This window comes from Empidonax traillii, unplaced genomic scaffold (genome assembly GCF_003031625.1).
Source record: "Empidonax traillii isolate 1590-97213 ecotype Southwest subspecies unplaced genomic scaffold, ASM303162v1 scaffold148:size1803964, whole genome shotgun sequence".
Classification (NCBI taxonomy): domain Eukaryota; kingdom Metazoa; phylum Chordata; class Aves; order Passeriformes; family Tyrannidae; genus Empidonax; species Empidonax traillii.
This window is the reverse complement of record NW_020955341.1, coordinates 722,691-745,022: the sequence shown is the minus strand read 5'-3', so window position 1 is coordinate 745,022 and position 22,332 is coordinate 722,691. Positions and strand designations below refer to the sequence as shown.

At 42.4% G+C, this 22,332-nt stretch overlaps 1 protein-coding gene across 1 annotated transcript in view; it reads left to right on the top strand.

Annotated features, from left to right (window-relative positions):
* The window catches only part of SWAP70 (switching B cell complex subunit SWAP70), a 40,710-nt gene that overhangs the window by 5,376 nt on the left and 13,002 nt on the right, over nt 1-22,332 (top strand). Inside the window, exons 2-5 of the mRNA XM_027884559.1 lie at nt 3,295-3,435; nt 8,812-8,985; nt 19,353-19,580; nt 22,122-22,268. Coding sequence (XP_027740360.1) covers nt 3,295-3,435; nt 8,812-8,985; nt 19,353-19,580; nt 22,122-22,268 — 690 coding nt within the window. The remainder of the gene's footprint in view (nt 1-3,294; nt 3,436-8,811; nt 8,986-19,352; nt 19,581-22,121; nt 22,269-22,332) is intronic.

Sequence of the window (22,332 nt, the reverse complement as noted above, 5' to 3'; positions counted from 1 at the left end):
GCCACTGCAGGATTAGTCTGCCCTGGTAGTGCTCCTACTGTCATCTGGGCCAAATTTTTGTTGCTGAGCAGTAAGTAGTCCAGCAGATCTTCCCATTCCCTGTAGAAACACAGGTCACTTTTATGGACATGGTTAAATGGAACTACTCAGATGGTAACAATTCAACACGTGCTGAAGTTTTGGAAAATAGGAGCTCAGAGGGGAGCAGCTATGGCAGAGTAGAGCTGAATGTAAAACAACATGAAATGGGCCATAAAAAAAGTAAATCCAAAGTCTGGGAGGACCTTTGGTGTTCAACTGGCGTGTTTCATCTGGATATTTGTATTTAGAGCAGAACGCCTGCAGTGTTCCCAGGGAAAGATGGCATGCCACTGGGCATCTTTGTTACAAAACTTCTCACGGAAAGTGAAGGAATGGCCCCTGGAGTACACTGGTGTCACTGTGCAGGCTGCTTGTGCTGTCTCGTGGAGTCCTGCTTGGGGACCCCCTCTGTACCCGTGTGCTGCAGCACAGAGATGAGCCTCCAGGCTGGGGTAGGAGTTTGCTCTGGCATGAAGGTAGATTGTTAAAAGTGGCATCCAGAGCATAGCAAGTGAGGAAAGAAAAAACTGCCCTAGCAACCCTGTGGGCATGGTGAGGAGGGGAATAATCCTCAGAGGTGCAAAACTTCTTCATCGTTCATGGAGTTTCTGCAAGACAAGGTGGTTTTTTGTACCCTAATTTAATCTAGTGCTCATCTAGTTTTTTTTTTCCTTTTTTTTTTTTTTTAAGTTACTCATTAGAATAGAGTATTTTATGGTCCAGATAATGTGTTTTGAGAGAACGAAACAAAACGAGACCTCAGTGCAGAATTTTTCAGGCTTACCCTGCAACTGAAGAATTCAGCTGGCGCTTGGCCACGTTGGAGAACGGCAGGCTTTGGCAGGCACCGAGGAATTTCCTCAGTTAAGAAAGGAGAGCACTGGGCACAGGAGAGATCGCAGATAAGGCAGATATTAGAAAATCATTGAAAGTGGAATTCTTCCCTGGTAAATTGCTTTCTTAATGTGGAAACCACCTAGGTTTCTGACAGTCCAAGCGCAGCGAGCAGGCTGAAAAAAGGAGAAGAGAAATAGGTAGAAAGGACGTGATAAGAAAGTATTTTATTGAGACTTTTAGTTTACTTTGGTAGTAAGCTTAAATGAGTTATGCTTTTAGAATATTTTTATTAGCTGAGTTTTTTCTTTTGTTATAGTACTAGCAACTACAGTGTGGTTGGAAAATGGTGGTCATCTCTCTCTCAGAAATTCAAGAATTCCTCAGGCTTCTATAAATAACAACAGAAGCCTTTAAATAGAAGGGGAAACATATGATAGTATGTTCCCCCAGTCCATATGTAAATCACATGGACTCAATATTTGATTTGATGTGGTGGTTAGAAATAAGGATAGACTGAAGGAAAATACACTGTTAATAAAGGGTAGTGTGAAATATGATAACTTTTAAATGCTATTTTGCTGCTTTCTGAAATATAGCTTTTGTTGTAGTATGGCTGATGCTGTTGTTTTAAGTGTTTTTAAACTTTTACACCTCATTAGCTCCAATGCCTTAGTTCTAGCATTCTTCATTGAAAATATGTGTTTCTCATGGAAATGTCTATTCTTCTAATAAAAGTTTAACTTTGGAGGTATGTAGAGAGGAATTCTCCTCTGAACTAATCATGCATTTTGGGCACAATTCTTGTAGAATTTTCTGCTAATTAACTTAGATTCTGCATATCTCCTTATCATACATAAGAAAAGTAAATGTACTTTTGTTTTGGGGGGAGGGGGGTGGGTGGGGGAAAGCCCAGACATTTTAAGTGTGTAGCATTGGTTTGATTTCCTAGGCTTCGAGAACTTCAGACTTTCACTTCTTGTTTTGCAGCTAACTTCATCTTGACCACTGTAGACATGCTTATAAGTTTTCTACACATTTTTTTACTGCTTTCTGTTTGCATCATTTGGGGCTGGTTTTTTTTTTTTTTTTTTTTTTTTTTTTTTTTTTTTTTTTTTTTTTTTTTTTTTTTTTTTTTTTGGTTGGTTGGTTGGTTTTTTATTTGGTTTTTTAAATTTTATGAAAAACTAGAACATACCAAAATTCAATTGCTGTCTGTTCCATGTAGTTGTTGATTTAAAAAAAAAAAATAATACCATCAGCAGCACACCTTTTCAAAAGATGGGATCTATTTTACTTCTACCTAATTTTATTTTACCTGTGTTTTTTGCCTTTGGTACATTTTTTCCAGGCAGACCATTCCGGGGGGTGTGAAGTTAAGTCCTTAAGCCAGTTTGTGTAGCTGGTACATGGTCTCCAGAGGCTCAGCTCTGCATCATGCCAAGGGAGGGGGCTTCCCAGTGACAGGGTGCTTAGGATGAGGTGGGCAGGACTGACCTGATTCTAGACAGTGTGAACAACGAAAGGGATGGTGCTTTGCCTTTTCTGGGGAAAGTGCCAGTGGCACAGGAGTTGCTGCTGCTCAAGCTCTGCCTTCCTGTTGGCACTGAGGTGTTGGTTTGAGTGTGCAAAGCTCAGCTCAAGCTGAAGGAGCTGAGGTGTGTCGGCTACCAATTAGTTTTCAGTAACTCAGTACTTCCTTAAAATTAGTCAAGTGTGTAGTCTCTTCTTGAAGGTCATTTCTCAAGAACAGACGTGAGTACTGGTGGCTGTTATGTTCTTGGCATAATTCATGCAAATACCTTTTTAAAATAAAAATTTGAGAAGCATGCCTAAACCCTTCCCCTTTCTGTAATGTTACTTTTCCTTGCCAGCTGAAATGTGGGGTGAATGTTGAGAAGCAGCCCAAAAGCAGATGAGAGAAATCCACAGTTAGTGCTTTAATCTGACTGGTCACTTCTTAGTAAACGAAAGTTACATATTGAGTTGTTTTCTCTGTTACTCATGTGCAGTAGATATAAATATTTATAATTTCAAAGGCTAGGTGTTTGTGGTTGTTTTCCATAGCTATATCTGATTTCACTCTGTAAATATTGTTCCAGTGTTCTTGTGTGCCTCTCCTGCTTTACAGCCCCGTGGATATATGTGTACAAAGGGGAGCTTCTGTAGCAGCCTTTGCAGGGCTGTAGGACTGGACCTCTCTGTGCTCGCAGTGCTTCTGGAAACATCCAGCTGTCTGAAGCCATTGAAGCCATTGTTTTAGTTATGTTTCGTTTTTTGGCAAAAATTCGTGGGGCAGAACTTGTGCTGACATCGAAGTGTCACTTTACACATGGTTAAGGCTGACAGCAGTGTCACTGGTATCTCTTCTGTCCCTAGGTCCTTTCTCACAACTTGTGTACAGTGTTAAATGTCCCCCACGACCCGGTGGCCTTGGAAGAGCACTTCAGGGACGATGATGAAGGGCCAGTTTCCAATCAGGGTTACATGCCTTACCTAAACAAATTCATCTTGGAAAAGGTAAGTTTTGAATTCGTGCTGCTGTTGTTTTTTCTTTTATCAGTTGTTATTGGAGTGTCTTTGCAGAAAACTGGTGTGAAGACACTGGTGGTGGTGGTGGGGTCATGGTGGGGCGGGTACTCTGGAGAGCCTGTGCCTAAAAATGGAAGGGTGTGCTGTTTTCTACTTCTTTCTTCTCTCCTTGGTTTCTATTTCCTGTTACATCTGGCCCTTGTCTAAGCTGTGTTCATGCACAGCCATGTTCATATCAGTAAAGCACCTCAGCTTGAATTTATCAGAAAGCGTCTTGGAGCTGTAGATTGTCCTACTGTATCCTACAGCTACAACAGAATGTTGTCATAGACTCCTTTGCAAACAGAAAGCGCAAAAATATCTTCTGTGTTCTTCACAACATATTCTAATGAGTACATCCTTTCAGATAAGTTACAGTGACATTAGGGTGACATTAGGCAGCGTTGTTAAGTTTTGTCTTACAAGTTTTTTCCTTTCGTGTCTTCACTCTTCTGCTGTGCCTTGTTTTGGGGGAAACCCTTCTACAAAGCCAGCAGGGTTTCCCCTGCTCTCCTCTCCATCGTGTTCTGAGAGGTAGTCACTGAGTTTGAAAGTTAAAAAGCCCCAAGCAATTATCTTCCTGCTCTTTTTCTGAGAGCTAATGTTGAGATACTGCACTGGACAGTAAAAAGCAGCCCCCATGATAGTGCTAATATGAGCTTCAATACCACTGATTTCTCATACACTTGGGGTCAACCCCAGAAATCCTCAAGCTTTGATGTTGTGGCTGCAGAGATACAGAGCTGTTTGCTTTCTTTTATTATGCTAAAAAGTCCTGAACTGACACTCTGTCGAAAAGTTCGAAGCAGCAATTGCAGATGATGCGAACTCCTTAGCTTGATTTGCTGATTTTTGCTCCTTCTTTATTGTACATGTAATACTGGTGGAAAATGTGAGATACATATATATATATATATATATATAATGCAGTCTGGCGGCTTGGAAGCAGTAGAAGCATACCTAGCTAAGACTTAAGAGCTCCTCTGCTTCCCTGGTGTGTGTTTCTCTCATTCCCAGAGAGTATGAGAGACACCCCAGGAGTGTCCTGTTTGATGTCCTGTTTGGGAGTTGTTGGCCTTTAATACACAAAAAGGTACCAGATCAGTGTCTTCATTGTTTGATGCTGAAGACTCTTGCTATGTCCCTCATTTCTGCTTCATGTTGGCAGTCCGAGCTCCTGTAAGGTTCAGCAGAGAGCAAGCAGTTTAGATAAAAGTTCTATAAAAAAAGAAAAGGTCTTAATTTATTTTGAGCAAAGGATTACAGTGGAAGAGGCTGAACCACAGTCTGCTTATATTATTTGCAGACAGTAGCAAGTCATTAGGTTTAAAAAAAGAAAGATATATAGAAGCTTTTTCAAATATAAAAGTACTTTATTTTTAACGTGTATTTATAGGAAAAATAGTTAAGGAAATGAGGAGCAATTGCATTTAAATAACATTTTAATTCGAAAATGACAGACCCCCTCCCCCCCATTTAAGCAAGTAGGTAAGAATTTGCAGTGTTTAGCTGCTCTGGGACACCATGGCAAAAAAAAAAGACGAGCTACCTTGCTTTCTCATGAAAGGAAAGAGCATGACTGTATATAGTTTCTGGTGTTGTTTCATTCAGACACTGATCTGGCCTCCAATGATTGCCTGATATACCCGTGCCATTAGTTGATCTTTAAAGATGAAAATGTTAAGAAACAGGATTCAATTACCTGTAACTTCATAGTATTTAGTCCTGGCTAAATGCTTGTAAACAGTTTAGATATATAGTATTAAGAATTAGTGCAGTTGTTTTGACAGAAGGCTTTTTGGATGGGAAAAATCTTGACTGTGACATCTTTTCTTTTAGAGATGACTTTACATCAGTGCCAAAAACCAACGTGCAGTGGGATGAAGTCATTGGTTCATAGCATGTCTCTTTTGTTTAAAACAAACAAGCAAAAAAAGCACACAAAAAACTCCTTCTTTCTTCATTCTTCCAAGGCATAATCTGTTCTTTTAGGTGGGATGATCACAGCAGAAATGCTATTAGTCTGTGCTAGTGAGCAGAGCTACTAAAGGAGTGATGCTTTATACTCCCAAATACAGAGGAAGTTCTCTCAATTTCCAGTTGTACATCTTGTGGTAAATTAATTGATTTGAGTAAGAACCACCTGCTCAAGAGAGATATTTTTTTGATCTCAAGATATTTTGCTTTAAGACTTTCATAAGGTGTTTAAGGAATGAATTCTTAGAACTCTGCTAAAACTATGTAACTGTGACTTACAATTTTATTGAGAGAACTTTGTAACCTTTGAAAATAACTTCTGTTGTACTCTGAAACACAGTTGTAGCTTTTTATGTTTTCTGGTGCTGGCTTATCCTGTGTGCTGCTCTGCACTGAAACCTTTTTATATAGAACAAAGAAATTGTCAAGAAAGACACAATTGCCAAGAAGGACGAGGTAGTTAAATGAGGTAAATTGGTTGCAACTAATTTTCCTTTATCCACATAGGGAATTTTAATAAACAGTTTGAATAATTAGTATTGCCTAATTGATGGTTTCCAGTATCAGACAGCTTGTTACTTAGCAGATAGATGTACTTTCTTGCATCTGAAACAAAATCTTTCTTCTTCTATGTCTCTTTCAGCTCTCATTTGCCAATAAAGTCTTTTCATAATTTCTTTTCCTTGGTTTCGTGACTGTATTTTAGCATGTTCTGTTATTTTCAATCTATATCTTTAAATACCAGTTGAAAATGTTTCCTTTTCAACGATAGCAATGGTGGTATTTTACAGCAGGCCTTATTTATAGCCAGGGAGAGTCGTAGTGGGGGGAGACAAAGAAGGGCATTGTTCTAAACCTCAGGTTATCTCATCTTCCAGGCAACTTCATGAGTGCTAGTTACACTACCAATGCTTGTTATATTTTTGGAAAGCTGGGGCTTGTGTGCTGATGTAATTAGTGTTCCTGAATAATTCCTAATCAGTGCCTCTGCTCTGGATGACATGTGGGCTCTACAAAGTCCCTTTCAGAATCAAGGCTGTAAAAAGGACTTACATGCCTAAAACGGGGCCGGTGGCACAAAAGAACCCATTCCCCTGTGGCAAAATGGTTCTGAAACCTCCTACTTGACTGCTGCATGGTCCAGGTGGCAGTAGCAGGTGACTGGGGCTCTGACACAAGTTCCTGAGGCGAGTGCAGTCCGACTTTGCCGTGTTAGCAGGAGCTGTGCACTTACCCAGCCAGGGCCTGTGCCTTTCTCCACCCGTCTCCCTGTGGTCACTGATTGCTGCCATGCCTTAAAACATGAGCTGCTCCGAGGGCATCCCATCTTATTTACAGTGCTGGTGGCTGCAGGAAAGGAGGTTTCCCGCCCTGTTGGCGTCTTCCTCGGGAGCAGCATAACCACTAGGGCATTACCAAGGTGGAACTGCTCATCTTCTGGGCGGGGAGAAGCTGTTCTAGAAAAGAAGTCAGGCTTCGTTGGGCAGGGTGGGGAGGACAGACAGAAAAAGCACAGGCAAGGGTAGCCAAAGGATGAAGCTCTGGCAAATACAAGGAAGGGGAAGGAAACATGGCTTCTAGCCCTTCTTCCAGAGGGTGTTTGTTCTCTTAGTTGGTGTTTCATTCAAGACCCATGTTTCTTGCACCTCTCATATTAGGAGGGGCTGAGAGAGCTGGGATTGCTCAGCCTGGAAAAGAGAAGGCTTTGTGGTGACCTAATTGCAGCCTTCAAGTACCTGAAGGTAACTTACAGGAAAGATGGGACAAGACTATTTGCAAGAGCATGTAGTGACAGGACAAGGGGAATAACTTCAAACTGAGAGTAGGTTTAGATCAGATATTAAGAAAAAAAAAAAATCCTTACTGTGAAGGTGGTGAGGCACTGGAACAGGTTGCCCAGGCAAGCTGTGGATGCCCCATCCCTGGCAGTGTTCAAGGCCAGGTTGGATGGGGCTCTCTGAGTAACCTGGTCTAGTGGAAGGTGGCCCTGCCTACGGCATGGGGGTTGGAACTAGATGATCTTCAAGGTCCCCTCTCAACCCAAACCTTTCTATAATTGTATGATTCTGTGATTCCTCTGTGAACAAGAACATGAAGTAGCTATAGCAGCTGTGGCTCCTACAACTTCCACCTCATTCCCAGGACAGTTCTAGCCTGGAGCTGGCCTCTTACATCAGCACTGACATTGGTGGCCCACTCTGCAAGCTTGCAAAGTCTATGGTTTTCTTTCATAGGCTCACTTTTATGCCTGGAAACTGTTCTGTAAAGTGCTTCTTGGCGTAGGGTTGGTTTCTAGTTTACTTCTACCTTTTTTTCTCTTTTTCCCTCCACCCACATCAGTTCAGTGACTTCCTTAGTCTGTGACTTGGCTGCTGTGGCTCACCCTGCACTATATCTGACCACTTACCGGAGAGGATGGGAAATCATACAGTTGGCTTTGGTGTTCTTGAAGCATCTGAGGTGCATGCTAAGGCCTGTCATAAGAAAATATCACTGACCGGTACTGGTGCCATTACCACAAGATGTACAAGAACATGTTTCTTAGACACATTTTCCAAAGTCTCAAAGGCAAAACATGTTGGCAAAGAAATATCATTACTGAGCTGCAGGGAGATGATAAATAGGTTTAATCTGTAACATAAATGAGGTTTTAAAAAGAAAACAGAGGACATTAAAGCTCTTGCATATGCAAATAATTCACTGATCAGTATGTGCCGTTGCTAGGTACGATAAAGGATGATGAAAACAGGAGGCATTTTTTTATCAGTGAGGTGAAGATTTGCAAGTCTGAGAACAGGGGAAGGTTTAAAGTGGATTAGCAGTCAAGAAAAAAATGACTCTATGAATATCCTACAGGAGTTACATTTGAGTAACGTGAAGTGGAAAAACATATTAAAGGTCTTACCCAGATGTTGTTCCAATATTGCCTTTAGCATGTCCACATTATAGTTTTGGCTATGCTGGTTTCCAGATTTGCTGTATACATTCTCAGTAACTCAGTGCAATGGGAGGGCAGTTGGAACTAAGACAGTTCTGAAGATGGTTTGGAAGCTAAAGCTAATGTACCAGAGGAAATGCAGAATGCAGTGTAGCCTCCTTCCCATGGAGTCAGGCTGTTATTAACTCGACCAGAAATTAGAGGTTGGATGTTAATTTTGCTGGAAAAAAGTCCTTATTGACTCGACGCAAAAAGCCAGACTAGGCTGCTACAGTGCTCTTTTTGGACCTTGATTTGTTTCTTGCAAACTAGAATTTTCTCACTGCTTTTTGTATCCTGTAAACTTTGTCTGCTATTTTGTGTCATTCGTGCATATAATTTCTTCTTGTTGTTCAATTTCTTCTTTTTAGGTTCAAGGAAACTTTGACAAAGTTGAATTCAACAGGATGTGCTGGACTCTCTGTGCTAAAAAGAACCTCTCTAAAAGTCCTTTGCTGATTAGCGATGAAGACGCATTTAAAGTGTGGGTTATTTTTAACTTCTTATCAGAGGACAAATACCCTTTAATCATTGTACCTGAGGAGGTAAGAAACAAAAACTTAAGCTATTTAACACTAGTTTGCTTAATGTCACAGTTGAACTGTTAGTTTTCTATTCTCTAGATATTTAAGAGAAAATATTTTTTAATATAAAACTTCTATTCCCCTTCTTTTAATAATGTAAGGCCTTGGGTGCATTTTTCTTGTCTTCTAGGGTGCATATATGGGGATTTCCACAGGATACTTTACATATTGATAGCTCTGTGTGTCTGTCATTTAAACAGCCTGGACTAAATGGAATGTGCTGCTTGTTCTCAGTAAATAGCTTATTTTGCTTTTTGTGAGGACCGACTGATGCTGGGGACACAAACTCTTGTACCAGCACTCAGAGCTGGCGAGATTCTTGCGTCACTCATGAGTAGTTCATGGATGTGATCTCTAATCACTGTGCTTGCTTAGAGGGAGTTAAAATTTTGCACAGCTGGTACATCGGTGTGATTTTGAAAAAAAAATTCTCCCCCTCTGTTCTGTGTTACTGTGACTTGCAAGATGGGTCTTCAGCCTCATGTCACCCTCCTGATGAAAAGGAGACATACAGACTTTTCTGATGATGTCTGTTTCTGATCAAAAGCAGCCACCACCTGAACATTTTTGCTTGAAATGGCTGAAAGAATAATAGCACAGAGATCTCTTTAAGTTCATGAACAAGTATCAGCAGTGCTCAGATAGGTATTTTAACCCTAAAGCAAGATTTCAGTATCTCTACTGTTCTCCCCTTAGGGAAGGGTGGGGAAAGAAGCAGAAAGATCAGAACTGTAGGCATAAATAATCCCTTGCAAAACCATGTACATGAATCCCAGGGGTTTGCAGTTTAGCACTGGAGTACTGAATAATAAATATTTGCAAATTGCTGAACAGCCAGAGATCAAAACAGTGTGATTAACATGCCACTAACAACATAACTGTTGGACTCCAAGGTGTTGTGCCAGACCATAAAGTACAGATAACTTGCCTATCAAAATAAACTACTCAGTTTTGCTTTCTTACTCACTTTTTAGCAGGAGACTTTCATTCTGTGCAGCGTTTCTGTTTTGCCAGTCTGACCCTAACTGGCATGCTATATTCCCATGAGAAATAGGACAGTCTTCTTGCTTGCTTTTCTGTTTTTGATGTTGGTTCTGGGAGATAGGGATCATGGTTCTAAAAGGTAGAACAGCTCCCTCCTTAATGTTGCCAGATTTGGCTTTGGTAGAAGGTCAGAGCCACTAATAAATGTGAAAAGTGAGACTCAAATCCAGGCCTTTGACTTGCCAGTCTGTTCCCCACTGTGCAGCCAGCCTTACCTGCAGGCAGACATTTCACATATCCTAAACTGTTGGCATGGTTAAAAGCTTCAGGCCTGCCAGCCCTGGGGTGTTTTTCCTTGCTCCCCCTCCCCAAGCGAGCTCCAGGTTCGTGCTGCCTTCTGTAGCTGATACCAGGTGATGACAATGTGTCTGTGTGCTGGCAGATGGGCTGCAGAATCGGCTCCCAGCCAGGGTTTTTCAGATTTCCAAATTTCATATCTGCTGTTGTTTACTTTCCTTCCCATCCTTAATGCCCAGGGTTAACCTGTATTGCTCTTCTACTGGGATTATTTTTTCAAATTCTTAGTGTGGATCTGTGTCTGCATCTCCTTGATTGCAGCAAGATTTAAATTGTGCAATCTGTTTAAAGGGAGCTTACAGGAGCCTGATTGACAAAGAAAGGCTGCTCTGTTCTTATCATATACAATGCCTGTATTCACTACACCTTCTGCCTCAGACCACACAGGTAATGTAATCAGCCACTGGAGGAATGCTGGCTGTTGAAAGCACTCCTTTCTGGTTTGCACTGATCCTCCATCAGGTTCTCTGTGCTTCTGGAAAATTCCGCTTTTACTCATCTACCCTTTACACAAAATTCCAGAAGTAAAGATGCAAAGTCTCAATTTCAGTCAGTTTTGCTTTTTCTCTGTGTGACCTTTCGTGTCTGCCTCTTTTACAAAATGGCTTGCACATCATGTGTAAAATGAGGGGATTTTTACAAAGTGAGAAGAGAGGAGAAGGGCGATGGAAGCACCACTGTGATACTGATGTTTTGCTGAGGGCAGTGTAAGCTGCTCATGTGTGACTACAGCTTCCCACCCAGGGAGCAGGCTTCCCTTCCCTCCCTGGCTGTTGCCCTAATCGTTGGCTGAGAATATTGCAACACACAATTTACTGCAGATTCTGGCTTGGAGTCCTTTGTGTGGTATCCAGCTGTTTCCCCTCCTCCCTCCCTTTCACCTTGTTGGCTTTTGGGGATTTTTTTCCCCCCACTTTTTAGGTAACTGAGAAACTTGCTGCATACTTTCAGGTTGGAAAGGTGATCCCTTGAAGATTGTTGCCTCCTGTCTTGTGGACGGCAAGACTTCTTAAATCTCCAGTGAATGTATTAACACAACTTCATGTGGTTAAAAGGATGCCTTTTCTTCCTCCTTGCAGGCACTGCTCTTTGGAACATGCTCGGGAGTCTGAATTTCCTCTTTTGTTAATTTTTAAAATGAGATAAGTGATTTCTGCAGTCATTTCATATCTGGAAAATTCTCCAGTTTGAGTGCAGTTCCCTTTGCACTGGCTTGAAGAAATGTTGAATCTGCTATCCTTCCTTCTTGCCCACGTCATGAACTTTTGCACTAGTGCTGCGGTGCTGGGCCTTTCATATTAGACAGCTGATTGTGGTGGGGCTGTCACCCCCATCTGCAAAGGGTAAAGTCTTGATTCCCTGCTGAGGCCTTGAACAGACAGGAAATTGGGAATGGCTGCAGCTCAACCAGAGGAGGGAAAGCAGGCTACTTTGGAAAGGTTTCTGAGATGCTGGGTGAGAACAGCTTTTGAAAGAGCAGGGCACTGTGCTCAGCTGGTAATGGCCTTAGACGGCAGTGTTGCTTCTTCTGGGCGCTGGTGGGCAGCAGTTAGGAAAGCTGGAAAGGAGCAGAGATCCATGAATGTGTTTTGCAAAGGTGCTCATGTGCCAAGCAAATGGTACCAAATCTGAAAGCTCCCTCCCCTTTCAAGTGAGAGGCCTTGGTATGCAGAGTGAAACACTCCTGTGAACTGGCTATGTGGTATTTCAAAAAGATACAGGTGAACTGGAGGAAAAGAATGCTGTATTTTGTTTGCTGTAGTTAAAACTAGTCCTGATGGACAACTTTCAGTGTTGATACAATTCCTGGCTAATAGCAGAACTGCCTTCTGGTGCAGGCAGAGCTTTACCAAGCACTTCTCCTGCTAACATTCCCAGAAAGCAGGGGGCCTGATGGGAGCTCCTTCCCTTCCCCACAGCTGGTCTTTTCCATTAGATCATCTGAGATGCAGACATCCAAGTTTCCTTCAGCTCTTGCAGGCATTACCTCTTCTGTGAGAAGGATAAAATAAAGATGGACAGAACTGAAGCCGTAAGAGGTGAAATACTCAATTTTGTCATGAGCTTTCCTTACAGCTCACCTCTTGGTTGTTACAGACTCATTTGTGTGCCTTGGGATTGTTTAACCAGACGTTTTCTGTTTTATAAAAAGGTTTCCGAACACTTCCCCTTTCTTACTTCTGGACATGTGACTGCAGCCTTGGGAATGCTTTATTGCCTGCAAGCTGTGGTATGTGGTTTAGCTGTGTTTCTGGACCATCCTTCATGGGGAAACTCACAGCTATGTACCCTGCAAGCTGTGTTGTAATCTAGCGTTCACATAACTTGTTTCAAATAAGCCAAACATATTTGCTGTCCTTGCTTTTTAAGCGTGGCTTCATGAGGAAAGCTTTGTACAGTCGTTTTTCACTTGTCCTTTAGCCTTCAACTGTATTAGCACGTGGCATTTCTAATATTCCTAAGAGGACCAAACCTTGTGTGGCTTTTCGTGGCATTTCAGAAAGAGATGTTGTTTTTTAGCCTGAGAAGGTTAAAGTCAGAATGTGTCCAGTGGTGATTCTTCTGGAGGCATTTGTTGCAGAAAAGGTTATTTTGTGACCATGTTTGCTTCCTTGTTCTGCATTCTAGTGTCAGAAACTGAAACAGTAATGAAGTACTGGAAATTTGCCCTTGCCCCTTCAGAAATAACATCAAAACTGATACAGAAAGAATGAAAGCTACTTGTGTGGGGTTTTAATTGGCCCACGATCTCTACAAGTTAATGTCGATGGTTAGAAAGATTTTTGGTCCCTTACGACTCGCATGAGTTCTTTCCCTTTCACTAACCTTTTCCTGGATTGCTGCAGGAAATAAGAGTTTTCAGCTTATGCAGCAGGTTGTTGTTTTTTTTTTAATTGACCTTCATTATACTACTTAATGCTGATTTAATTTTGAAAAAAAAGACAGGAGGTAGTGGCTTACACTGGATAATGAACATGGTTTTACTGGTGAAAAGGAAGAAACAAGTATTTGACTGAAATGTAAGTGATGTTCTGTTGGGATGAAAAAAAGGGGTTGTTGATGACTGTGAAAGGGGATATGATTGCTTTCATGTGTCTTGCCCTTGCTTCTACAGGATTTTGTACTATATGGGTAGACTTTTGACATCTGCTCTGTTAATGTCACAAAGGTTATTTGAATATTGTAAACCAGAATAGCCTCGTCTGCTCTGCTCTGCTGGGCATGAAGGCCTCCTTGGCATTATTTTTCTTATTCTGAGAGACCCACTTGTATATCAGAAAAATATGTGAAACATCTAAGGTACTTCATTCCCCATGGAGGATATTGCCAGGAATACCTGGAAAAGAAATAGGTACTGAAACTTGGGGAAAAGAAAGTGCCCTCTGAAAGAAGATACCAAACAGACTGCACAGCTTGTGTTAGAGCTCTGTTCATTATATTATTTTTGCTTTCTCTTGGCAAAATTCTATCTGAGAAGTTTCTGTTGATTTGAGATGGAGGCTGTTTTTCATACTGTGGAGCCAGTTGGTCCATACTGGTGGATGTACTGGTGTAAGTAACTCCCATGTGTTTTTACACCTCTCTCTGGAAGTAGGGTCCATTCAGAATAGCAGCAAAAGCTGCTTCACTTTTGCTTTTCAACACGTTTTTTAACCACAAGAGTAGGTTATATGTGAGACAAGAGACTTAATTTGTCAGTTATTTGCTGTGTTGACTTCTGTCTGTGAAGGGGGGGAAGTGCCATTTGCCCTGAGGTTCCTCATTTGAGCACATAATGAATGGTCTCTATTTGCTTTCACACTGATGCAACTTATTTCTTTATATTTCCCTCACACTTCCATATTCACACTACACTGCAACAGGCACTGTTGCTTTTGAGCAGATATGTTAATTTTCTTCTGGGGATATTGGTTAGCCATGTACTTAAGTAAATGCAAGATAAAGCTTGAAATTTGATTGTTTGGGTTTTTTTAATTTTAGAAATTGAATTGTGACGTGCACAGGTAATTTTTCAGTTTCAAAGAAGAATTAATGTATTTTAAAATAGAGAGATATTTTATGCACTTTAATGGAATTATTGGATATTTGTGGTCATGTTAGTGACTTGTAGATGGGAGGGTTAGCAGACTTATATGTTTAATTTTATTCTATGAATCACAGGGATGAGGAGAAGGCTGAGGTACTTAACACCTACTTTACCTCAGTATTCATCAGTAGGACAGGTGGCCCTCAGGACAACTGGCCTCTGGAGCTGGTGGACAGGGACACGAAGCCAAATAGCCCCCTTGTATTCCAGGAGGAAATAGTGAGTGACTTACTGAGCCACCTGGATCCACACAAGTCCGTGGGACCAGGTAGGATCCATCCTAGGGTGACGAGGGAGCTGGCAGAAGAGCTTGCCAAGCCACTCTCCATCATTTACCAACAGTCCTGGCTCACTGGGGAGGTCCCAGACTATTGGAAATTGGTGAATGCCACGCCAATCTACAAAAACAGCTGCAAGGAAGACCCAGGAAACAGCCTGACCTCAGTGCCTGGCAAGGTTATGGAGCAGATCATCCTGAGTGCAATCACACGGCACCTACAGGATGGACAAGGGATCAGAGCCAGCCAGCACGGGTTTAGGAAGGACAGATCCTGTCTGACCAACCTGATCTCCTTTTACGATCAGGTGACCCACCTGTGGATGAGGGGAAGGCTGTGGATGAAGTCCATCTGGACTTCAGCAAAGCCTTTGACACTGTCTCCCATAATATACTCCTGGAAAAGCTGCAGCCCATGGCTTGGACAAGGGCACTCTCTGATGGGTTAAGAACTGGCTGGAGGGCCGGGCTCAGAGTGCTGGTGAACGGGGCTGCATCCAGCTGGCAGCCGGTCACCAGTGGTGTCCCCCAGGGATCAGTGCTGGGCCCAGTCCTGTTTAACATCTTTATTGATGGCTTAGATGAGGGGATTGAGTCCATCATCAGCAAATTTGCAGATGACACCAAGTTGGGAGGGAGTGTCGACCCGCTGGAAGGCAGGAGGGCTCTGCAGAGGGATCTGGATAGACTGGAGAGATGGGCTGACTCCAATGGGATGAAGTTCAACAAGGCCAAGTGCCGGGTCCTGCACTTTGGCCACAACAACCCCCTGCAGCGCTACAGGCTGGGCACAGAGTGGCTGGAGAGCAGCCAGGCAGGTGGAAAGGGATCTGGGGGTGCCGATTGACAGAAAACTGAACATGAGCCAACAGTGTGCCCAGGTTGGCCAAGAATGCCAATGGCATCCTGGCCTGGATCAGGAACAGTGTGGCCAGCAGGAGCAGGGAAGTGATCCTTCCCCTGTACTCTGCATTGGTGAGGCCACACCTTGAGTATTGTGTTCAGCTCTGGGCCCCTCAGTTCAGGAAGGATATTGAGGTGCTGGAGCAGGTACAGAGAAGAGCAACGAGGCTGGTGAAGGGACTCGAGCACAAGTCCTATGAGGAGAGGCTGAGGGAGCTGGGGTTGTTTAGTCTGGAGAAGAGAAGGCTCAGGGGTGACCTCATCACTCTCTACAACTACCTGAGAGGGGGTTGTAGCCAGGTGGGGGTCGGTCTCTTCTCCCAGGCAATCAGCAGCAGGACAAGAGTGCACGGGCTTAAGCTCTGCCAGGGGAGGTTTAGGTTGGATATTAGAAAGAAGTTCCTTACAGAGAGAGTGATCAGGCACTGGAATGGCCTGCCCAGAGAGGTGGGCCCCAGAGGGATTCACTGTCCCTGGAGGTTTTTAAGATGAGGCTGGATGTGGCACTGAGTGCCATGATCTGGTAATCACAGTGGGGTTGGATCAAGGGTTGGACTTGATGATCTCAGAAGTCTCTTCCAACCCAGTTAATTCTATGATTCTATGAAAGTAAGGTAAAATGTGTACAAGTTACATTAAAGGAAAGGATATATTGGCTTATTTTTAGTGTATTATCTGATAACGTGTACTAGCCAAGAGTTTTGCATTGCTTTATTTCCAGACCATTAGTTTGATATGCATTTTATTCACATGGCTTGAGCAAAAATTGGAAAAAATTTATTCAGGTGTGTTCTTTTTTTCTGTGTGTGTTCCATTGTCAGCATGTGAGTCCTAGTACTTTGAGATAATTAACCAAAGGAATTTCAGAGCTGCATGCCTCAAGCAGTGTAAGAGGTTGTGAAATCTTGGAACAATACAGTTTGAAGTTAAAAAAAATCATTGAAACTTAGGAACTTTTAAAATTACTATTACTGTCTGGCATTTTGGTAGGTATATTATCTACCTAATTAAGCCTGGGTTCTTTTAGTTTTCCTTCCAGCTAAAGTCCAGGATTGTAGTTTGGAAATTATGCTGCTCAGAGGGAATGAGCAGAGTGGCAGGAGCAAAAGTAAGTAAAAAAGTTACTCCAGCATTGATGCCAGAGCTTGTTCCAGCTCATCAGATCCAGGTTTTAGGAGATTTGTTTTGAAACAGCTTTGCAGTGCTCCTGTTCTTGCATGCTGTGAAGGCTTTTTTGTGGGTTTATTGTTGGTTTGTTTTTTTTTTTTTCTTTCTATAAAACTTGTCTGGAATAGGAAGTAAGCTGTTTCCTGCCCTTAACTGAATTCTGAGGATTTATGGTAGCTGATGCTTGTAAGCCTTGAATTAGTTTTTTAGCTTATGGGTTTTGGAGAGTGAAAATCAGCAAAGCGTGTTTTAAAGATTTTGCAGAGGCCTCTGTTAGACGATATCTTTGCTTGTAAGAATTGCATGAGGAGCTAAAAAATACTGAAGTGTCTTAGTGAAGCTGAAATGAAAAGCAATGTTCTCCACAACTTCTGGACCCATCATGGAGACATATTCTGTGCTTGGCTGGCCTGTCTTCTAAGACAGATTTAACAAGGAGGATATGACAGCCACGTCTTGGAGGTATATGCATTTCCCACTCCTTCAGCAGAGAGGGAACTTTCCTTCTGGCAGTGCAGCAGCTGCTGTAGCTTCTCCGTTTTGCTGTGGCCCGAGCCCATGTGCTACCAGAGCAGGGGTTGTGAGACCAGGAGCGGTGACCGAACTGAAATAGTAAGAAAACCTGACCTCTCTGTAGGGTGAATTTGGTAATTTACTGCTTCAGCAGATATGTGTTCTACTGCACATTTGTGTGTTTGCTGATCGTAGATGTGAGGGAAAGGGAGGCATCTGCTTATACCAGTTGCACCAGAAGCAGCCACAAAATTATTATGTGTGCTGCATCAAAACTTTGAGAGTCCTTGTGGTGAAATGTGTTGGGGGACAAAACCACTTCTTTTATTTCCTTGTACTCTGAAATCTCTTGTGTAGAGACTACTGGGTGCTCCAAAGCCAGCTGAAAGGTGACTGAGCTGTAGCCAGAAAGTTAATGTGTTCTGTGGCAAAACATCCTCTGGCTCTCTTGGCCAGGGTTTTTCTTACCTGTAGGACAAATTACACTGGGTTTTTAAGCAGTGCCAAGGAAGAGAGGCGAACCAGCATTGGTGATTAGAAAACTGAAGTCCTGGGAATCATTTGGTTTCACTGCTTTTCAGTGAGGCATGTTTGTGGGATCATAATGGGATTCAGGCTCTTGAGACACTCAGTGTTTCCAAAACCATGGCTAAAGTAGATAAAATGAAAGTGGAGCAGAATGCCCTGAAGGACTGACCATCAGAATAGCAGCACTTGAGCAAATCCATGTTTTTTCCACATGCACAGAGAGAACCTGAAAGGATCCCGTTGCTTTCTCTCCCCACCTCCACTGGGCAGTGGCAGTTCCCACCCTGTGGCACCCCTCATGCCTACAGAGCAGCAGGGCAGCCAGGATCCAGGATGAACCCTTCCCTGTGGCTTTGTGTACCAACCCACCCATGAAGTGGTTCTGTGTTGGGTTTGTGGTGGGTGAAGAGCCAGCCCTTGGGGGAGCTGCTGCTTCCCTGTCCATGCAGTGCCTGGTGTGGGATTACTGGGCACCTTTGCCCCGGGCTTCCCCCCGGGAGGGTTTCCTGTCTGCCTTGTCTGGTTCCCTGCAAAGCTGGAGAGGAAACGTGGTGAGCCATCACCCAAAATAGCAAAAGGCTTGGTCTGTCTTCAAAACTGGGCTAAATGCTGTAATTGGTATCCTGCTGTTCTAAGTCACAGAACTCAGAAGCATGGCTTTTACTTTGCTGTGCAGAGGTCTTTCTAGAAAGGCCTTCAGCAGTTATTTTGTTTAAAGAGCTATTAAAAGCATTTTGCATGTGCTTAAAGCTGTAGATGGGCTTAATTTATAATACTGTGAATGAGCAGTGATGAGTTTAAAACCAAGATAAAAACCCAGACAAAACTAGGATCGGAGCCTTCTTTCCTTCTTTTTCATTCTTGTGTTTGTTTTGATTAGTGTTGTTGGTGTTACTATCCTGTGTAAGGTAATGCTTACAGAGAGATGAAAGATTAAAGGGGATGGAGGGTTTATTTTCTCAACAGTAAAAACGGACGTGAAAAACTTGTATTTCTCTTGATACCTCTGCCAAGATTGTGTCCAGGGATGAGAGCTAGAGAAGAGGGGTCAGGTGAAGGCTAAGGTATGCGATACCTTGGTAGTTTTTGATTTCTCTTCATGTCCAAATTGCCATATTTTCTTATTTTTTTCCTAATTTGTTTGCTTTTTGTCTTACAAGAATACTTTCTGAAACTTCTTGCTTTCTCACGCTCCAGTCATCACAGTTTGGAAGCTGTTGCAGGGAAGGTCCCTTGTGTTCTGTAGGAATCTGAAATATTAAGTGAGGCTGTCAGGTTCAATTCTTTGTTTTACTATGAAAAGAGTAATTGTGGGATGGGCTTGGCAGTCAAGAGTTCAACTGAGACAGGAGCTTAAAACCTTTGATAATTAAACCACCTACGCTTAAGGGCCTACATGTGAGCGTAGGAATCTCGCTGTCATGTCTCTGGAGAAGCTTAGTTTACAGCTCTGCAACACTGCACTTCCAGGCCTGCTGAAAATGATTGATTTCTGTTTGTGTTTCTGCACAGATTGAATATTTACTCAAAAAAATCACCGAAGCGATGGGAGCAGGTTGGCAGCAAGAGCAGTTTGACCACTACAAGATTGCCCTCAACACCAGTCGGGAGGGTCTCTCTGCGTGGGAGCTGATTGACCTCATCGGAAGTGGGCAGTTCAGTAAAGGCATGGACCGACAGACCGTGTCCATGGCCATCAATGAAGTCTTTAATGAGCTCATATTAGACGTGCTCAAACAGGTAAGAAGCACAGAGCACTGATATTTTAAAGCAATAATTTATTGTGTAGTTAGAAAATGTTCAATTTATACTGAAATTTTTTCACCCGGTGAATAATGAGCAGGAGGAAATGAGATAAATTATGTGTAAGGGGTCTTTAATATGAGTTTATTTTTATAAAAGAGAAATTGTGCTGCTATTCAGATTGTTGTAGTTGTTGCAGTATTATGAATGAGTTGCTTGTTGGGAGAGCTTGTTTTTACAAAGCAAAAGAAGTGGGCTCTGACTTGAAATACAGCCTTTTTTATACTACTATCAGCTGCTTGTTAGTTGATAGAATAGCTGCAACACGCTTCAGCTGGTGACAGCTCTTCAACCTTCTGAGAATGCGTTTTTGTAGTTTCAGTTACACAGTAGGAAATACTGATGTGCTGGTGACAACCTCTGTATTCAAACCAGGGGATCTGGACGATGATTTTGCTCCAGCTGAAAGGTCTGCTTTGAAGTTGCCCCACTGGGACAGGGCAAAGAGTTGTGGAAGAGCTCCAGAGCGCTCTCCCTTCTTGTTCTGCTTTGCAGGCTACGTGACTGACAACCTGCTTACCTGCACTCAAACACAAGAAGTCACGCTGGCCTTTATATTCTTAGCAAACATTCTTCCTTCAGATTTCCAGGGGCTGGATTAACAGTTTAGGAATGTCTTTAAAAACTGTGTTTCTTTTGTGGGATGTAAAAATATCACAGGAACCTGAGGGGTCACAGCAGAGTTTACCTAGAGAGCTCTTTAAAATTGACTTCTACCTGGCAGAGATTTTTTTTCATCTTTGATTTCTTGGTGAGGAGAGAAACAAAGGCTTTCTTGGCAGGCTTTCCTAAGCTGTTCTGAAGAAGTCATCAGAAAGTCTTGGCACAGGAAATTCTTTCAGAATATCCACGAACAATGCAAAAGTCTATTTTTGTTAACTGCTGGTTGCCTGTTGGAGGTGAGGGCTGGGGACACACACACACATAGTCAGTTGAGGGCAAAATGAAGTCATTCTGTTTTTTGATACCGTGAAAATAAAATAACAAGTGTCAGATCAGTCCCTCTTGAAACTTGTGAGGAAGTCAGTTTTCTTTTCAGTTTTGATACTGCACTGTGTGTTTTACCCCCCCACTTTTTTTTTTTTTTTAAGCTGTCTCCTTTCTTTCCTCTCTTGGTGCCTGGGCCTCTTACTCAAGGATGTCTGCATGCCTTTGAAGGGTTGCTTGACACTTAAAAATAGTTTGTGGCAAGGTTTGGCCCAACATCTCCTGGATAGTCACTGGCCCAGTGGAGAAGAGAGTTCCCTGTGTGACTTCTGGTTGTGGTTCAGTCACAGCCTGTATTCTGATACCTTGCTGATTCACAGACCTGTCCTGTTTATTGTAGTAATCATATGGTTATTTCAAGGTATTAATTAATGACATATGGTATTGTAGCCAAGTCATTGTGCTGCCTCTTTTATTGTACACATTATGAATCTCCAAGGCTTATGGAGTGTTAATTAAATCTATACTTAATTTTCTGAAAAATGTGTCCTTCCTGTGATAGTTGGTGTGAAAAAGCTCCTGCTTTTCAGGAGCTCTCAAGGGGCTCTTGGAAGATGAGAAGCAGCTGATACACTGAAATAATAGGTAAAGATTTTGCAGAAATTTGAGGGAAAATATCAGTCTGACTTGGCTTCCAAAGCAAATTCGATATGTCAGGAAGGGAGAAAAGAACCTGGTTATGACTTAGACTGTGCAAAGCATGAGAGATTGAAACTGCAGGAGTCCTTCACGTGGCCTTGCACCCACCCAGGCCTCAGATCCGAGTATGGAGGCGGCAAACAAAGCTGTTTCTCTGTGCACTCCTGTTTGGGAGCAAGGGAGTGGGATGGCACATGGGAATAGGCACGGCCTTGGCTCGGGACACGTTTAAATGGATAGAAGAGCTGAGTACAGATAAGATGTATGTGTAGGGAGCTGTTTGATTTTCTGTTTGGTTTGGTTTGTTTTCTAAACAAAAAATCTTCTCCAACGGTACTGAATTTTTTTTTCCCTTCAGACCTGTGCAGAAAGATACCTTTGGCTTAAATGTGTCACATTTGCTTGTATCAAAAATTGTTACAGATGTAAGCCATTACAGAAAAAACGTCCCTTGGTCTCCTTTCCAACTTTTCCATCTCTTACTCTGGAATACTTTAATTATATGTTTTGTATGGCTTGTTCATAGCTCTATTGGTGTTTCAGTTTTATAACTGCACTTAGTATTGCTGCTTATATTTTAGATATGTTAATATTCAGTAGAGGCAAACTTGTATGATTTGATCATAATACCAGCCTGGTAATGACATGATTGTTCTGGACAGAACAATTCCCCCCTCATGGGCTAAAGAACCAGCAGTGTACTGGTATTAGGAATGAAGTGTGTAGGTGAAATGTCTGGGGCCACGAGGTGACTTTTCCATGTGCTCTGCTGGGCCTTTTACACCACATAACCAGAAGACCAGGTGGTTGAACAGAGACCAGGCATTTCAGCTGATCTGTTGCTTTTAACAGGGCTATATGTTGAAAAAAGGTCACAAAAGGAAAAACTGGATGGAACGATGGTTTGTGCTAAAACCCAATATCATTTCCTACTACGTAAGTGAGGATTTAAAGGACAAGAAGGGAGACATCATACTGGATGGCAACTGTTGTGTAGAGGTAAAACCACCCAAAAAACTAAGTATGTCTCTAGAGATAAGAATTAATCCTTTTTTGTGTGCGG